Here is a 16525-nt window from a genome sequence, read left to right as displayed (position 1 = left end):
GCACACACACACACGCACGCACGCACACACGCACACACACACGCGCATATACGCACACACATGCACACACACTCACACACTCACTCACACACACACACACACTCACATACGCACGCACACACACACACACACACACACACATGCACACACTCACACACACACGCGCGCTACAGCTTCACTCTGCTGTTGCCACTTAAAGCAGAAGGTCTGGTTTCAATTGGCTTGAATATAAATATACAAAGTGCAGCTTTTTAAAAGAACATTATTGAGTGTGTTTAATATACTCTGCCTCAGGAAGTCTCTGCTGTTTCTGTTTTGAGGGACGTAAAGTCTGATCGCTGATATTTCCTTTGAGATCGTAGCTCTTGATGGCTTTGATCAAGCGTTTGTGTTGTTCTGAATGTGAAGCTCGCTGCAGCGGCAGCATGCACTGATGTGTTTTGTGTTTGAGGGCATCGCTGGCGTCTCGGCTCACTTCAGATAAGACCTGTCCGGAGCAAAAACATTAAACATGCAACTGATCATAAAACACATTCAATTGAGAATTCAGTCGTGTTGTTTTCTCTTTGCTGTCAAATGTTCTCTATGGAAGCTTGTTTCCACTATGGGATAAAAACTTTTCATTTCAAAAGTCATTTTGACTTTTTATGTCACAGTTCAGACTTTTTTCTTGCAATTTAATTTACATCTCTTAAGTTTTTTTTTTATTTATCTTAATTTAATTTAATTTAATTTTTTTTATTTTTTTATTTTATTTTAGTTTTTTGTATTTTTTTTTACTTTATTTTATACATTCCTTTTTATGCCTGTAAATTATTTTAGCTGTGGCTTTATGTAATTAATTTAGCCTTTTTCTTTGTCTTTTTTTTTATTTATACTTTTTCTTTCCTTATTGTTTGTTTCAGTAAATTTTTTAAAATATTTTCTTTTTACTTACACATTCATTTTTATGCCTATAAATTATTTTAGTTGTGGCTTTTATGTGTTTAATTTTGGCTTTTTCTTTATGTCAAACATTCTGAATAACTCTTGTGTTTATAATGTGCTATAAAGATGATCTTGTTTTGTCTAAATGGTCCATTAGCTCTTAATGTGTTTGCAGATGATCAGCAGTCCATGTTGACCGAGTGTGTGTGTTTTCTGGTTCAGGTACTACATTCTGGAGAACCGTCCGCGTAACATCTATGGCATGGTGTGTCACTCCTGTCAGAACGCTCCTCGAAACATCAAAGAGTGTAAGACCGTCTCATCTCCAGCTGTCTCTGTCTGTGCGTCTCTTTGCTCGATTTGATTCACAGTTCTGTTAAACGCTTCCATTCCCGTTCTCGAGTCCCACACACAGTTTAGCACAGAATACAGATTCACTAAAGCAAACCCAAAGCAGGACCCGGATCTGACCGTGCTTGCGTGAGCACAGAGTTGCTGTAATGAAACCAGCAGCGGCTCATCAATAAAGCGGCGCTGAGGAGCTCGGGCCTTCTGGACTCCATCAGCCGCGCGTTTGCGGCGCAGGAGGGTTTTTCAGATTTATGTTCCTTCTCTTGGCCTGGCAGATCGTTCATAACACGCTCGAGTCTCTGATTAGCGACGCATACCTGAAGCGCTGACTGCATGGAAACCCGCGCAAAACCTGCAGATTTAAGGCCGCGTGATGTGCTAAAACATTACCCCAAGTAGCAGCGGCGATTCCTCATTTCTGAATCAGTGCCGAAAATAACCACGTCTGCTTCCCATTCAGGTTTTGGGGTCTGATTTTTATTTGTGATGAAATGTCACCGTTTATGGAAGAGAGGGAAACTAATGAACTCCAGCTTTGACCGACCGAGAGAGAGCCAAGCTCTTTATTGTTTTGTTTAGCTAATTTCTTCTTTTTCTAAAATCTCCGGCCATGAGATGTTTCTTCAGAACGAGAGTGGAAACTCTGATGACCAGCAAAGCTTCTTACACCAGTCACTTCAGCAGAACAGACAGATTTCTAAAGCAAACCAAGCGAACTGAGCAGACCGTCATTGTTGTGGCAAATACATATGTTCACATGTAAATCTGAAAGCAGAAACTCTGTTTCGGACATAACTGTGACACTTTACACACTATTTCACTTGCATTTCTCTAGTATGCTTCCTAATCTAATAGTCTAATAAACTTAGCATTGTATATCACAAATATTGTTGGCTCTTTGACAAATGTATTTTATTTTATTAATATATTTTTTTTTTATTTATTTAATTTTAATTTGATTTATTTTATATTTATATATATATATATATATCCAGATATATTAGATAGATAGTTTAATTAACCTAGTATTGTACATCATGAATATCGTTGGCTCTTTAACAAACTTATTTTATTTTATAATTGTATTTTTTTATTTTTTTATTTTTTTTTATTTAGTTCTACTTTATGTCAAACATATTGTTGTGTATATAATGCACTATAAAGATGAACTTGTCGTGCTTAAAACTTATATACATTTGTTATTTATTTTACATTTTTAGTGACAGAAACGGTGACAGAAAAATTGTTGACAAATTTATTTAATTTAATTAATTAATTGATTTATTTTTATTTTATTTAGAATTTATTTATGCATTCATTTTTATGCCCATTAATTGTTTAACTTGTGGCTTTTCTGCTATATCATTTCTATACATTTCTAGTGACACGCTGCAGTTCCGCTCTGAGAATGATGCTCATTAGCAGTCTAATAAACCTGACATTATGCATTATGAGTGTTGCTGGCTCTATGACGAATCGCTTTGCTCCTGTGAGTCTCTTTGGAGAAACGTGCTGTAAATGAAGGGTCTTAGTGCTGCATGGGGAACACGTCTGGTGTTTTCAGAGCCTCTTTAATTGTTTTCTATTGCGCGGTGACAGAAATGAAGTAGGTGGGAGTTATATGCAATTTAAAAAAGCATAACAAACAGGTCTTTTAAAGCTGTAGATGTGGAAGTATGAACCCGGCATGCTCGCACTCGCCGGGTAATTATGCTCGTGTCTAATAATTACGAGTTTCGAGCAAATTAAAAGATGATTGCATGGAAACACTCAGCGCTCGGCACACATGCACGCGCTCCGGGGACCTCAACAGATGATTTGGCATTAAATGAATGTGGTATCATCAGACTGATAATGGTTTCTAATGAACTTCCTGAAGTCAGAGCTCAGCCCGCTGCTAAATGACTGATCGGGTTTCGCAGAACCATCCTCACGGCGTTCGTTTGGTTTACAGCGTGTTTGACACTCGCAATGAGAAAGAAATAAGCAAAGACATTAAACGTATGAGAGCTTTGACAAATTGTGCTGTTGATGTGCGCGATAATTAAACCAATACTTCAACTCCAGAGCCGAAAACACACGCAGATTTGTGCTTTAGTCCATTAAGACTGTTAGTGTCCCATGTTTAATGTTGAATTGTTATACACTACACGTCATGCGGCATCCATCACAGAACACTTTCACTTAAAGTGAAGCAAAGGCAGCAGCTCTTCATTATTTAAAAGAACTCGTGTTTGTATTCTCTGGTCATTTTGGTCTTTCTTTTTCCTGAAGATGCTCGTTAATGTTACTGCATTCAGTGCTGAGGAGATTACTGATTCCAGATTACATGACAAAAAATATAGCTAGTAACTAATCCATAACATTACACCGTAATATAATCAGACTACTTTTAGATTACTTTTGACCTAACTCGTTTATCACAGTTATTTAAATAGGATCATCTTATATCACCATAGTGACATAAAGATACATAGAGAAAGAAAATACATTGCATTTGTTGTAATTAACAACATGAAGTGCATTAAGCATTACATTTCGGTTCGTGAAGGAGCTGCAGGGGGTTCGTGATTTTAATGAAAAGGTAATAATTAAATCATAAAAATGCACAATTTTAAAATAACATCAATCAAAATAAAAATTACTTGTTTATTTGTTTACCTGCATGTCATGTGAGCATTAACCAACGTCAGAGAACTGCATTACATGTAAATAAGAAATCATGTGAATTTGTGCATTTTAATGTGTAATTTAGGAAAATTTAAAAGATGAAAGAGAATCAATAAATGACGATTAATTTATTGCTGTTGTGTGAATAATATGTAATCTTGTAATCAATAAAAACGTAACTAGTCTGATTACAAGTATTTAAAAAATGTAATGTAATCTAATTACAAGTACTTGATTTTTGGAATCGGATTACATAATCCATGTTCTGATCGCATTGCAGTGTTATTCTAGGATCCTATTGAGATTCAATCTTTTTGTCCACTTGTTTTCTCAATCAACGCAGGTTTTGTGTTTCCTGATTGATCGTAGGCCTCGCTGATCTGAGCTTCTCTGCGGTTTAGTTTTTGAGCCTAAATTATCCACAAATAATGCTTTTTCACTCATTAACTGAGGAGCTATTATATAGACGCGACTCACAGCAGATGCACTATATATTCACTGATTTCACTGAATGTTGTTTCACAGGCATGCAGTCGACGCCGCCGTCATCGGGACGAGCTCCCAGCGTGTCGTCCAGCAGCACCACTATATTCCCACACGCAGAGAAAGGTGAGATGCATGCTGGGAACTCCTCGCTGGTCACATGACCTCGGATCCATCCGTTCTCATTTTATATTAAAGGCACAATATGTACAATATCCAAAAACCACTAGAACAGTGTTCTATATTTTGCTGACTTGTGTGCTTACATTATCCCAAATGTTTCGAAGAATGTTTAAATCCAGAGAAATAAGCAATTTTAACTAGTGACACGGAGCGTGTCTATAGTGCCGCCTGCTAATGACGTCATAACCCCTCGATTTCTGGTTTTGTTTTGTAGAAAACATGGAAACACCAAAGATGCTTGAATATGTTGTGCGTTTTAATAGACCGGTGACGACCGCACAGAGCAGCATTATAACAGAACTAAATGTATCTAGTATGATAAAAGCCCCGCTGCTTTACCCCACATACACTCGACCGGAAGCAGTTGAAGCGCTCGTAAAAGCCCCGCTGCTTTACCCCACATACGCACAACCGGAAGCAGCTGAAGCGCTCGACTGTGGCATAATAAAAGCTCCGCTGCTTTACCCCACATACGCACGACCGGAAGCAGCGGAAGCGGTCGACTGTGGCATAATAAAAGCTCCGCTGCTTTACCCCACATACGCACGACCGGAAGCAGCTGAAGCGGTCAACTGTGGCATGATAAAAGCCCCGCTGCTTTACCCCACATACGCACAACCGGAAGCAGCGGAAGCGGTCGACTGTGGCATAATAAAAGCTCCGCTGCTTTACCCCACATACGCACGACCGGAAGCAGCGGAAGCCTCGTTTCACTTCGACGGCTTTCAGCCTCCCTCTGCTTCATTCTACTACGTTAATAAATCATTTGCTCATCTATGAACATGATTTCTGCCCGAGTCCCGTCGGATTGCATCGGCTGTGGACGACAACTCCCATGATTCCACACTCAGTCACAGCGTCATCTAACTACGCCTTTGTCTCTTTGTTTATTTTGAATACGCGCCCTCTAGCGGTGAAAATTACATATTGTGCCTTTAACACAGCAGATTTACCATGGTTTAGGAGTGTTCGTAAAAACATGGTAAAATCACTGTAACATATAGCCTTATTGCTTTGATAAAAAACCAGCAACATTATAGAATATGAGAAATACAAGTTGCATTCAGTATTAATAATATAATCATAATAAACAATCATTTTAAAGGGATAGTTCACCAAAAAATGAAAATTGTCATCATTTACTCGCCCTCATGTCATTCCAGTGTTATTTCAATATTGAGATGCTATTACAGTTTTTATTAATATTTTCAGTATTATTAATATTTTGAGTATTTGAGAATGTTAAGAGTTTTTATTTTTATGTTTCCCATTTTAGTTAACGTTTTAGTAATTGTGTTGTGTGTCGGTTAAAATAAAGTTAAAATAAATTAAACTGAGAAATGTTAAACTAGCTGAAATAAGTTTTTTTATGTTTTATATTTTATTTCAAGTAACGAAAAGGTTTTTATGGTTTTAATTTTACTTGAGTATAACAAAATTGTGTCGTTCCAGTTTCTTCAGGGGGGACATAAAAGAAGATATTTTGAAAAATATTGATAACCAAACAGTTCCGGGTCCCATTGACTTCCATTGTATTTTTTGTCCATATTGCATACAAAGTCAGTTTATTAGTGTAATTGTAGCGTTTTTATGGTTGCCAAGCAACATAGAATCTTTTACTGTTTTCCAGATCCAACAGGACAAGGTCACCTAGCAACAGCCCTCATCATCGCCATGTCAACCATCTTCATCATGGCCATCGCTATAGTGATGATCATCATGTTCTACATCCTGAAGACCAAACCGAGTGGACAAGGTAAGATCACTAAAACCAAACACACTCATTATCTGTGTGTGTGTGTGTGTGTGTGTGTGTGTGTGTGTGTATGTGTGTTCTTGTTTGGAATATACTTGTGGGGACCAAATGTCCTCACTTATATTGTGAAATACTTTGACACAACCCATTAGTGAGACATCTGACTGGTCCTCACTAGTTCAAAAGACTTACAAATCTGTTGTTGTTGTGAATCCAGTGTTCTGCAGATGTTTCTGTGATGGATAAGTTTAGGGATAGAAGTTGGTTAGCTGATAGAAAATATCATTAACCTGATAGAAAATCAATGGAAGTCTGTGCAATGACCTCACTAAGACAGCCAAACAAACATCTGTCTCTGTGTGTGTGTGTGTGTGTGTGTGCACGTGTGAGTGAGTGAGAGAGTGTGTGGGGTGTGTGTGTGTGCATGTGTGAGTGAGAGAGTGTGTTGAGTGTGTGTGTGTGTGTGTGTGAGAGAGAGAGAGAGAGAGTGTGTGTGTGTGTGTGCGTGTGCGTCTTCGTGTCTGTGTCTGTGTGTCAGTGTCTGTGCGTGTGTGTGTGTGTGTGTGTGTGTGTGTGTGTGCGTGTGAGTGAGAGAGAGAGAGTGTGTGCGTGTGCATCTGCGTGTGTGTGTGAGTGAGAGAGTGTGCGTGTGTGTGTGTGTGTGTGTGTGTGTGTGTGTGTGTGTGTGTGTGTGTGTGTGTGTGTGTGTGTGTGTGTGTGTGTGGGGGTGCGTGCGCGGTGTGAGTGAGAGAGAGAGAGTGTGTGCGTGTGCATCTGCGTGTGTGTGTGAGTGAGAGAGTGTGCGTGTGTGTGTGTGTGTGTGTGTGTGTGTGTGTGAGTGTGTGTGTGTGTGTGTGTGAGTGTGTGTGTGTGTGTGTGTGAGTGTGTGTGTGTGTGTGTGTGGGAGTGAATGCTCCTCATAATTGATGTGTGTTTGTTCGTCCACAGGGAAGCTCTTCTGACCGCAGTTCGAGTCCTTCTGCTCTACATTTACTTGAGATCATTCCCATATTTCAAACTCTTTCTTATTGCTCCAGACATTAAATCTAACAGAGTGCTTTCTTTCTTTCTTTCTTTCTTTCCCAGCATGCTGCTCTGGACAAATAATAAAGGCAGTGGAAGCCCAAACAAACAAGCAAGAGGAGAAGAAGGAGGTTCAAGGTGAGCGAACACTTGGTTTAACATCTGTATGTGTTAAACTGCTTAAGATGATCTGACAGGCGGCTGACGAGACGAGGTGAACGGCAGATCTGGAATGTTCCTTCAGCCCGCGGCTCTCGCTGATGTTCACAACACGTCTCTGCATAACCATCTCATACCGTCTGGAGAAAAAACCCTCAAAATTAGCTTTCACTCTAAGCTCATTTAGCCATCAATCAATCACTGTCAGAGGAGTAGAAATACCTATCACACACTTAGCTCATTGCAGTGCATTCACTCAAATAAATGGTAAATAAGTCTTTTTTAAAAAATATATATTTAAAAAAAAAAAGTCATAAAATTCGTCATGAAACAGTCCCAAAAGTAAAAGACTGAAGCAGAAGAAAAGCAGAGAATGCATGTTACTGTATGTCACAACATCAATCCTGCTTCAGACGGGATGAGCACATACCTACACTGCTAGACATCCACATTTATCCCATTTCCCACCGGATATTCTCAGCTAAGCCACTTATAATAACAGAAAACATGGGGAAGAACCACTCATGCGCTCGCAGCTGCAACTCTGACTTCAGATGAGCATTCACACAGACAGAAAACAGACCATTTATTTCGTTTTATCTGTTTAGTTCCCGTAGCTCAAACAATGCAAAGTTCGATTCCCAGGGAATGCATGAACTAATACAGAAATGTAAATACCTTGCATGCAATATAAGTCACTTTGGATAAAAGAATCTACCAAATGCATTTGTTTGTATTCTGATCAGTAAAAACAGAAACTTGAATGTATTAATGCATAAACTGCTTAAATAAATGGTGCACAATGATGAAGAATGCATAATGCATATTCATAATTCATGCAGTCAATCATCCAGATCAAATTTGTAAATCTAATTCAAATAAGTTCAATGCGAACAAATGTTATTTTTATTGAAATTGCACTGAAAACTATGAACTCTTATGTCCAGAGGAGCTTTTCAATAAAAGTTTCAGTAAAACATATTATTATTGCCATATTTATATGTAAATCACAAAATATTGGCCAGATTGAGTTGCTAAAAAAGTACAGCAAATCTGGATTATTTTTTTTACAGTTGCATTTCAACTTGCAATCACAATTTTATCAGAAAGGTTTTTTCCCCAAATCATGCAACCCTATTTTCTACCATGATATTCCATTTAGTCACATAATTATTGCTTATCGTTTGTAATACTGATTATAGAATTAATCGTGGCTATGTTTTGGTTTCATATTCTTAATCACATTGGTGCAGTTTTTGAGAATTGATCTGAGATGAATGAGCACGTCACGGATCTTCACACATTGTCTTTCCAGAAACCGTTGTGATCTTTGCAGAAAAGGATGAATTTGATAAGCTCAAGCCTTCATCTCCAAAAACAGTAAAGAGGTGAGTCTTCACACACGCTAAACAAACCTTTAACTACTACAAGACAAACAGGGTTTAAGCAGCACAGTGAAGACCTCGTATGGAGGCGTCAAACACGTTTCCTCGTCTCATGTGAGATTGTGCCAGTAATTCTGCCACCGCAGGACGTGTTTGTGCGGCAGCTCTTCTCTTCTCATCTGACTGGAAACATTATGTGGCTTACAGACAAGATGAGGTAGTCAAACACAGATCCAGCCTGCAGCTACGCTTTCCACAGGAGATGTTCATTTCAGACAAACGTAATCAAGCATGTGATAATTACGCAGCGGCGCAGCCAAAACCGCCAGGTGAAAATAGCTCTGCTTCAATATAAGATGACACTTTTTCGCCTCAAACTCTTTTTTTTCTTCCTTTTTTTCCCCCCAAGGCACAGCAGAAGCTTGAATTAAGAAATAAAACTGCTTTCCTCATACTAGTTAGATGAGAACTTCACCTGGTTTACATTTTGATTGTTGTGAATAACACTCATCTCTATAAGTCAAGACACTACAGTTGAATAGTCAAAAAATGTACTTATAGATATCATCACTTCCTGACTTGGGTAATTACATTAAGAATGGCCAACATTTTGTGTATTACAAGTTTTCTGAAATGTTATATTTAAATAAGCAAATGAGACATTAGCCAATTAAATATGCGCTCATTTGCATACATTTCCAGACCATAATTCTAAATATTGGATAAAGCCAGGTTCACAATATTTTGTTTTGACATATTAGAGTTAAAGGTCTTTACAGAGGGGATTTTGGATTTCTCTTTTTAGCTCTGCAGCAGACAGAAACAATTATTTTTTATATTTTTTTAGGAATAAAATGTTTTATAAATCAGTGTGAATAATATATGTCTGCCACCGCAGGACGTGTTTGTGCGGCAGCTCTTCTCTTCTCATCTGACTGGAAACATTATGTGGCTTACAGACAAGATGAGGTAGTCAAACACAGATCCAGCCTGCAGCTACGCTTTCCACAGGAGATGTTCATTTCAGACAAACGTAATCAAGCATGTGATAATTACGCAGCGGCGCAGCCAAAACCGCCAGGTGAAAATAGCTCTGCTTCAATATAAGATGACACTTTTTCGCCTCAAACCCTTTTTTTTCTTCCTTTTTTTCCCCCCAAGGCACAGCAGAAGCTTGAATTAAGAAATAAAACTGCTTTCCTCATACTAGTTAGATGAGAATTTCACCTGGTTTACATTTTGATTGTTGTGAATAACACGTCTCTATAAGTCAAGACACTACAGTTGAATAGTCAAAAAATTTACTTAAAGATATCATCACTTCCTGACTTGGGTAATTACATTAAGAATGGCCAACATTTTGTGTATTACAAGTTTTCTGAAATGTTATATTTAAATAAGCAAATGAGACATTATCTAATTAAATATGCGCTCATTTGCCTACATTTCCAGACCTTAATTCTAAACATTGGATAAAGCCAGGTTCACAATATTTTGTTTTGACATATTAGAGTTAAAAGTCTTTACAGAGGGGATTTTGGATTTCTCTTTTTAGCTCTGCAGCAGACAGAAACAATTATTTTTTATATTTTTTTAGGAATAAAATGTTTTATAAATCAGTGTGAATGATATATGAACAAACCCCCTCAGCAGAAACCTTCAGAATATAGACAGGAATAAAACTAAGTTTGGTGAAGTGGAGATAAAAACTCATTTTGAGAAAACGACCTTTAAAGATTGTATTGTAAATTAAATTTGCAGATGCAAATAGGTAAAGTGCAATGATAATACCAAGCCAATGAAATATGAACAAATCCCTCAGTAAAACCCTTCAGAATATAGATAGGAATAAAACTGTAAGTTTTGGTGTATTTAAGTGCTGCTGAAGTGGAGAAAAAACTCTTTAAAGATATGTACTGGAACTAAAATCTTCAGACGCAAACAGATAAAGTGTAAAAATAAAACCAGGCGAATGATATATGAACAAACCCATCAGTAAAACACTTTAGAATATAGATAGGAATAAAACTGTAAAATTTGGTGTATTTAAGTGCTGCTGAAGTGGAGAAAAAACTCTTTAAAGATATGTACTGGAACTAAAATCTTCAGACGCAAACAGATAAAGTGTAAAAATAAAACCAGGCGAATGATATATGAACAAACCCATCAGTAAAAAACTTCAGAATATAGAGAGGAGTTAAACTTTTAAATTTTGTGTATGTAAGTGCTGCTGAAGTGGAGAAAAATCTCTTTAAAGATATAGATTGGAACTGAAATCTACTGATGCAAATAGATAAAGTGCAATCAAATAAACACTTTTTTTTCTTCTTTCCACTAATCTGAAACAACATGTTATGAAAAGCCAAATAGCCCTGACTGACTGATTGCAATTGGTCAGATATATTCTAGATGATCTAATATATAGATAGATTACGCCCATTTATGAGTTAGTCAGTGCATGATAATTATTACCGTAAACCACAAGAGGCAGAAGAGCAAATGTCTAAATCAGACTCTTTCATCAAGGAATAGAGTTATTTCAAATCCTGAAGAACCTTCATGCAGCTCACAGTGACTATGACTGGCATAAAACATTACAATAATGTAAATAATCACCAATTTATTTTAACAATTACAGATACTACGAGTGTCCATAGATTGAAATAACTTAAATACTTCTAAATTTCATGATTCCAGACGTTTTAAGGCTTATAAGTTCTTCACTCTCGATCAATAAATTTATATATCCTGGTTTTCCAAGACTCCAAGAAAAAAATTGTTGTTGAGAGAGTGAATTAGAAACATTTGTAACACTTTACAATAAGGTCTCATTTGTTAACATTAGTTAATATGAACTAACAAAATGCAATGTATTTTTTACAGCAATCTTTGATAATGTTAGTTAATAAAAATACAGTTTAGAAATGTAGTAATAAATGTTGAAATTAACATTTAAGATTTTTAAATGCTTTTTTTGTTTATTGTTAATTAATATACTTTGTACACGTGCTGTCAGCATTCAAACACTAAACGCTTGCACTGTTGCAGTGAGAACGATGCGTCATCAGAGAACGAGCAGCTCTTGAGTCGCAGCATTGATAGTGACGAGGAAGCAGCTCAGGACAAACAGGGAGCCGCTGACCTTTGCCTTCTGTCTCTGGTGCATCTGACGCGGGACAAGACCTGCTCCACCAACCCCATCAGCAACATCAACAACACCACCAGCAGCAGAGCCACCGGGGTGAATACCACACCACACACATATGTGACCCTGCAGCACAAAAGCAGTGTTAAGTTGCTGGGGTATATTTGTAGCAACAGCCAAAAATACATTGTATGGATCAAAATGATAGATTAACTTATTTTTTTATTGGTAATATGCATTGCTAAGAGCTTCATTTGGACAGCTTTTCTCAATATTTCTATTTTGTTGCACCCTCAGATTCCAGATTTTCAAATATTGTCCTATCCTAACAAACCATACATCAATGGAAAGATTATTTATTCAGCTTTCAGCTGATGTACACATCTCAAAGTCAAAAAATTGACCCTTATGACTGGTTTTGTGGTCCAGGGTCACATATATACAGAGGTGTAAAGAGTGCCTGAAAACCATACTTGAGCAAAAGTACAGATACCTTACAGCAAAAATGACTCCATTACAAATTACAAGTCCCCAATTACATTTACATTTAGCAGACGCTTTTATCCAAAGCGACTTACAAATGAGGACAATGGAAGCAATCAAAATCAACAAAAAATTGTGGAGAAAAAAAGTGCTATAACAAGTCCCCAATTACAAAACAACTTGAGTAAAAGTCTTAAGAGTATCTGATTTTAACAGTACTTGAATATATGTAAGCTCAAAGATGCATTAACCTTCAACATCTACGAGAAATGCCAGTGAAAAACAAGAAACATTTGCTTTGTGAGGAGAGCAATCACGTTTATTTTCTATAATCAAAATAAAACTGAACACCTCAAAATTCCAATCAATGTCAACACAACGTCTACAGACACTCAAGTCTCAGTGAACCACAAGTGCTCAAAAAGGGCCAAAGCAACCAATGTACTTAAAAAAGGTCTCTTCAATATGCCAGATAAATAAAATAATGTTGTCAAATTAAAAATTCAAAGCCTTCTTGCACTAGACATGCTGGTTTCAGCCGCAACTTACCTGCTAATGCACTCGCATTCACATAAAGAAGCCTTGTTTACAAGTGTCACTGAGTAAGAGCAAAACTCACAAGATATAGTACCTTTAATGCCCTGTACATGGCAATATTGCGTCTTTTGTATCAGAAATAAACTGCTGCAGAAAAGGTTAGGTGCCGTGCACAATGTAATGAGCAATTGCATGACTCATTACACATGTATTAGAGTAAAGAGTACATATACCTGTTAGTGAAGTAGAGAGTACACGTTGCTAATACCTTTGATACGCAGTAAAACTACAAAGTAGCCAAAAAGATACTCAAGTACAGTTACTAATTACATTTACTCAAATACTTTACACCACTGCATGTATATTACAGTCCGTTACACTGAAGTCTGGAATCATTAGGATTAAGAAGTCTCGTCTTCTCACCAAGGCTGCGTTTATTTGATTAAATATACAATAAAAATTGTGAAATATTATTAGAATGTAAAACAGCTGTTTTCTATGTGAATATGTGTTAAACTGTAATGTATTTCTGTGATGCGCAGCTGTATTTTCAGCATCATTCCTCCAGTCTTCAGTGTCACATGATCTTCAGAAATCAGTATAATATGCTGATCTGCTGCTCGAGAAACATTTCTGATTATTATCAATGTTGAAAACAGTCGTGCTGATGAATATTTTTGTGGAAACCGTGATACATTTTATTTTGCAGGATTCACAGATGAATAGAAAGTTCAAAAGAACAGCATTTATTTACGTCGAGTGTTCTGTTCTTGGACGCTGTTGTTGAGTTTTTCAGCATTAGAGTGTCTGCTTTCCATCTGATCTTGTTATTGTAGATTCAGACTGATCTCTGTTGCTCCGTGTGACTCTTCCAAACATTTCCCGTTTCTGCAGATTCACAGCAGAAGGAAAAAGATCCTGGATTTGTACACAAAAGCCTGCAGTGTTGCGGAGGGTGAGTGTAACCGTGATTACAAAAATCATCAAAAATATTGATTTCATATAATTGAAATTATGTCAAATCAGATATATGTTAGCATTGTTTATCCTAATGGACTGTTCTGATGGGACCCATATAATCACAGACAATTAAAATAAACACTTGTCGGCTCTTAAAAGGGAAGAGAAACATCTCACAGATCTGCTGTTGTTGATGAGTTCAGTCAGTCAAACTCAATGTTTGACACAAACTCATCACTTAATAGAAGATGATCAAAAATACACAAGGTTAAGTATGAGTTCACTTACAGTGAGAATAAACATGGCTTACTTGAACACAGTAGGTTCCGGGAGAATTATTGACTTAATAAATGTAATAATAAAATAATAAATAATTACAATTTTATGGAGATTTCTGTTATTTTTGTACAGTAATCAGTTTTGGTACTATTATTATTATATATTTAAAAATAATAATAATAAATACATTTTTAACAGTTCTGTTATTATTACATTTATTTTTAATTAAATTTGATTCGTTTTGTTTTTTATTTTAAATATTTTTACATTTTAAATGCATTTGATGATAAAATAATAAATATAAAAGATAATAATAAAAATATATATTTTTATTTTGGATCAGATTTTTGTTTCTTTTGCTTAAGAAACAATTCTGGTGGTATTATTATTATTGTTATTATTATTTAAATTTAAATTAATTTAAGTTTAAATTAATTTAAATTTAAAAATATAATTTTTTTATACAATAACCAGTTCTGCTAGGCATTTTTAAAAATAGATGCATTTAAAGTATTTTTACATTTTAAATGCATTTGATGATAAAATAATAAATAAAGAAGATAATAATACAAATATATTTTTTTATTTTGGATTTTTGCTACTTTTGCTTAAGAAACAATTCTGGTGGTATTATTATTATTATTTAAATTAAAATTAATTTAAGTTTAAATTTATTTAATTTAAATTTTAAAAATACAATAAACAGTTCTGCTAGGTATTTTTTTTTAAATAGATACGTTTAAATTATTTTTTAAGAAATGCATGTAATAATAAATAAAAAATAATTCACAATTGAATTTTCTGATTTTAAGGATTTTCGTTAGTTCTGGTAGTGTGTTGGTCGTCATAAACCCTGCACATGAACGTCTTTCCTGATAACGATGTTTTACTCCTAGTGTAACTCATGATGATGTTCATCTGTGCAGGTCTGAGTCCGACCGAGCTGCCGTTCGACTGTCTGGAGCGCAGCAGCCGCATGCTCAGCGCCACCTACAGCACGGACAAGGCAGTGGTGAAGACGTGGAGGCACCTCGCCGAGAGCTTCGGCCTGAAGCGCGACGAGATCGGAGGCATGACGGACGGCATGCAGCTCTTCGACCGCATCAGTACGGCAGGATACAGCATCCCGGACCTGCTGACCCGTCTGGTCCAGATCGAGCGGCTGGATGCCGTTGAGACCCTCTGCTTCGACATTCTGGGCCCCGAGAACAGCGTCCCTCCATCCAGCCACCATCCCAATCTCACCTCCCGCTGCGCCAGCGTCTGACAGAACCTCCGCAGACCATCTGTGTATTTCTGTGACTGTTGTTCACAGATGAACTCGTGACGGACGCCTTCACTGCGACGCTGTTGATTTCTGATAACAGATGGAGGAAATGCGAGCGATCATATTTCAAGCTCTCAAACGTTTCTACACGTGAACAGACAGTTCGAGCCGCAGCAGACTGATTTCACACACTGTTGCATTAATAATGCGACGCAAGAATGTGTTTTATTCTCAGTGTTTCCACAAGAGATTTTACAGTGACCGGAGTCTGAGTGAGCTTAAGTTCGTTAAACGCTCTAACGATCTGTTTTAAGGCAAGACACTACAGGGTTAACTTAACTAATCGATGTCACTATACCGCACCAGCTGATTAATCACAGTATATTAAAACAAAAAGTTTTATGAAATGTTGTTTAAATATGCAAATGAGGCATCATCTCATTAAATATGCACTCATTTGCATACATATCCAGAACATAAATCTGAGTACTGCATAAATCCAGGTTCAAAATTCTTGCTTGATTTTGTGGTCATATCACACCGTGTCCACAGCAGCGACTCTGAATGAAGCACATAATCAGCACATGAGATTATCATCATCATCGTTTGTATGTCGTTGTTCCAGCCGCGACGTCGCAGAAGTAGAAACTGTTTCTAAAATAGAACGTTTGCGTGTCGCTGTCGCAGCTGGTTAGGACAAAAACTCAAGATTAACATGCAAAAGTGTCGCGTGAGGATTGTGGATTTCTCTTTTTATCGCTCCATAAATCAGGAAATACTTTCGACAGACAGAAAACAAACACATCTTCACCATGTTTTTAGGAGTAAAATGTTGTATAAATCAGTGAATACGTGTGTGTGTGTGTGTGTGTGTGAGTGTGTGTGTGTGAATACGTGTGTGTGTGTGTGTGTGTGTG

The 16525-nt window shown here is 36.9% G+C and overlaps 1 protein-coding gene across 1 annotated transcript in view; it reads left to right on the top strand.

Annotated features, from left to right (window-relative positions):
• Window positions 1-16390, top strand: part of LOC107573492 (tumor necrosis factor receptor superfamily member EDAR) — a 41781-nt gene extending 25391 nt beyond the window's left edge. The window contains exons 5-12 of the mRNA XM_016259922.1: window positions 1150-1235; window positions 4474-4557; window positions 6245-6370; window positions 7457-7531; window positions 8868-8940; window positions 11986-12178; window positions 13997-14057; window positions 15268-16390. Of these exons, the coding sequence (XP_016115408.1) occupies window positions 1150-1235; window positions 4474-4557; window positions 6245-6370; window positions 7457-7531; window positions 8868-8940; window positions 11986-12178; window positions 13997-14057; window positions 15268-15608 (1039 nt within the window). The 3' untranslated portion in view covers window positions 15609-16390. The remainder of the gene's footprint in view (window positions 1-1149; window positions 1236-4473; window positions 4558-6244; window positions 6371-7456; window positions 7532-8867; window positions 8941-11985; window positions 12179-13996; window positions 14058-15267) is intronic.
• Window positions 16391-16525: the final 135 nt, after the last annotated feature.

This window comes from Sinocyclocheilus grahami, unplaced genomic scaffold (genome assembly GCF_001515645.1).
Source record: "Sinocyclocheilus grahami isolate Dianchi unplaced genomic scaffold, SAMN03320097.WGS_v1.1 scaffold1959.1, whole genome shotgun sequence".
Classification (NCBI taxonomy): Eukaryota; Metazoa; Chordata; class Actinopteri; order Cypriniformes; family Cyprinidae; genus Sinocyclocheilus; species Sinocyclocheilus grahami.
This window is presented reverse-complemented; position numbering and strand designations above follow the sequence as displayed.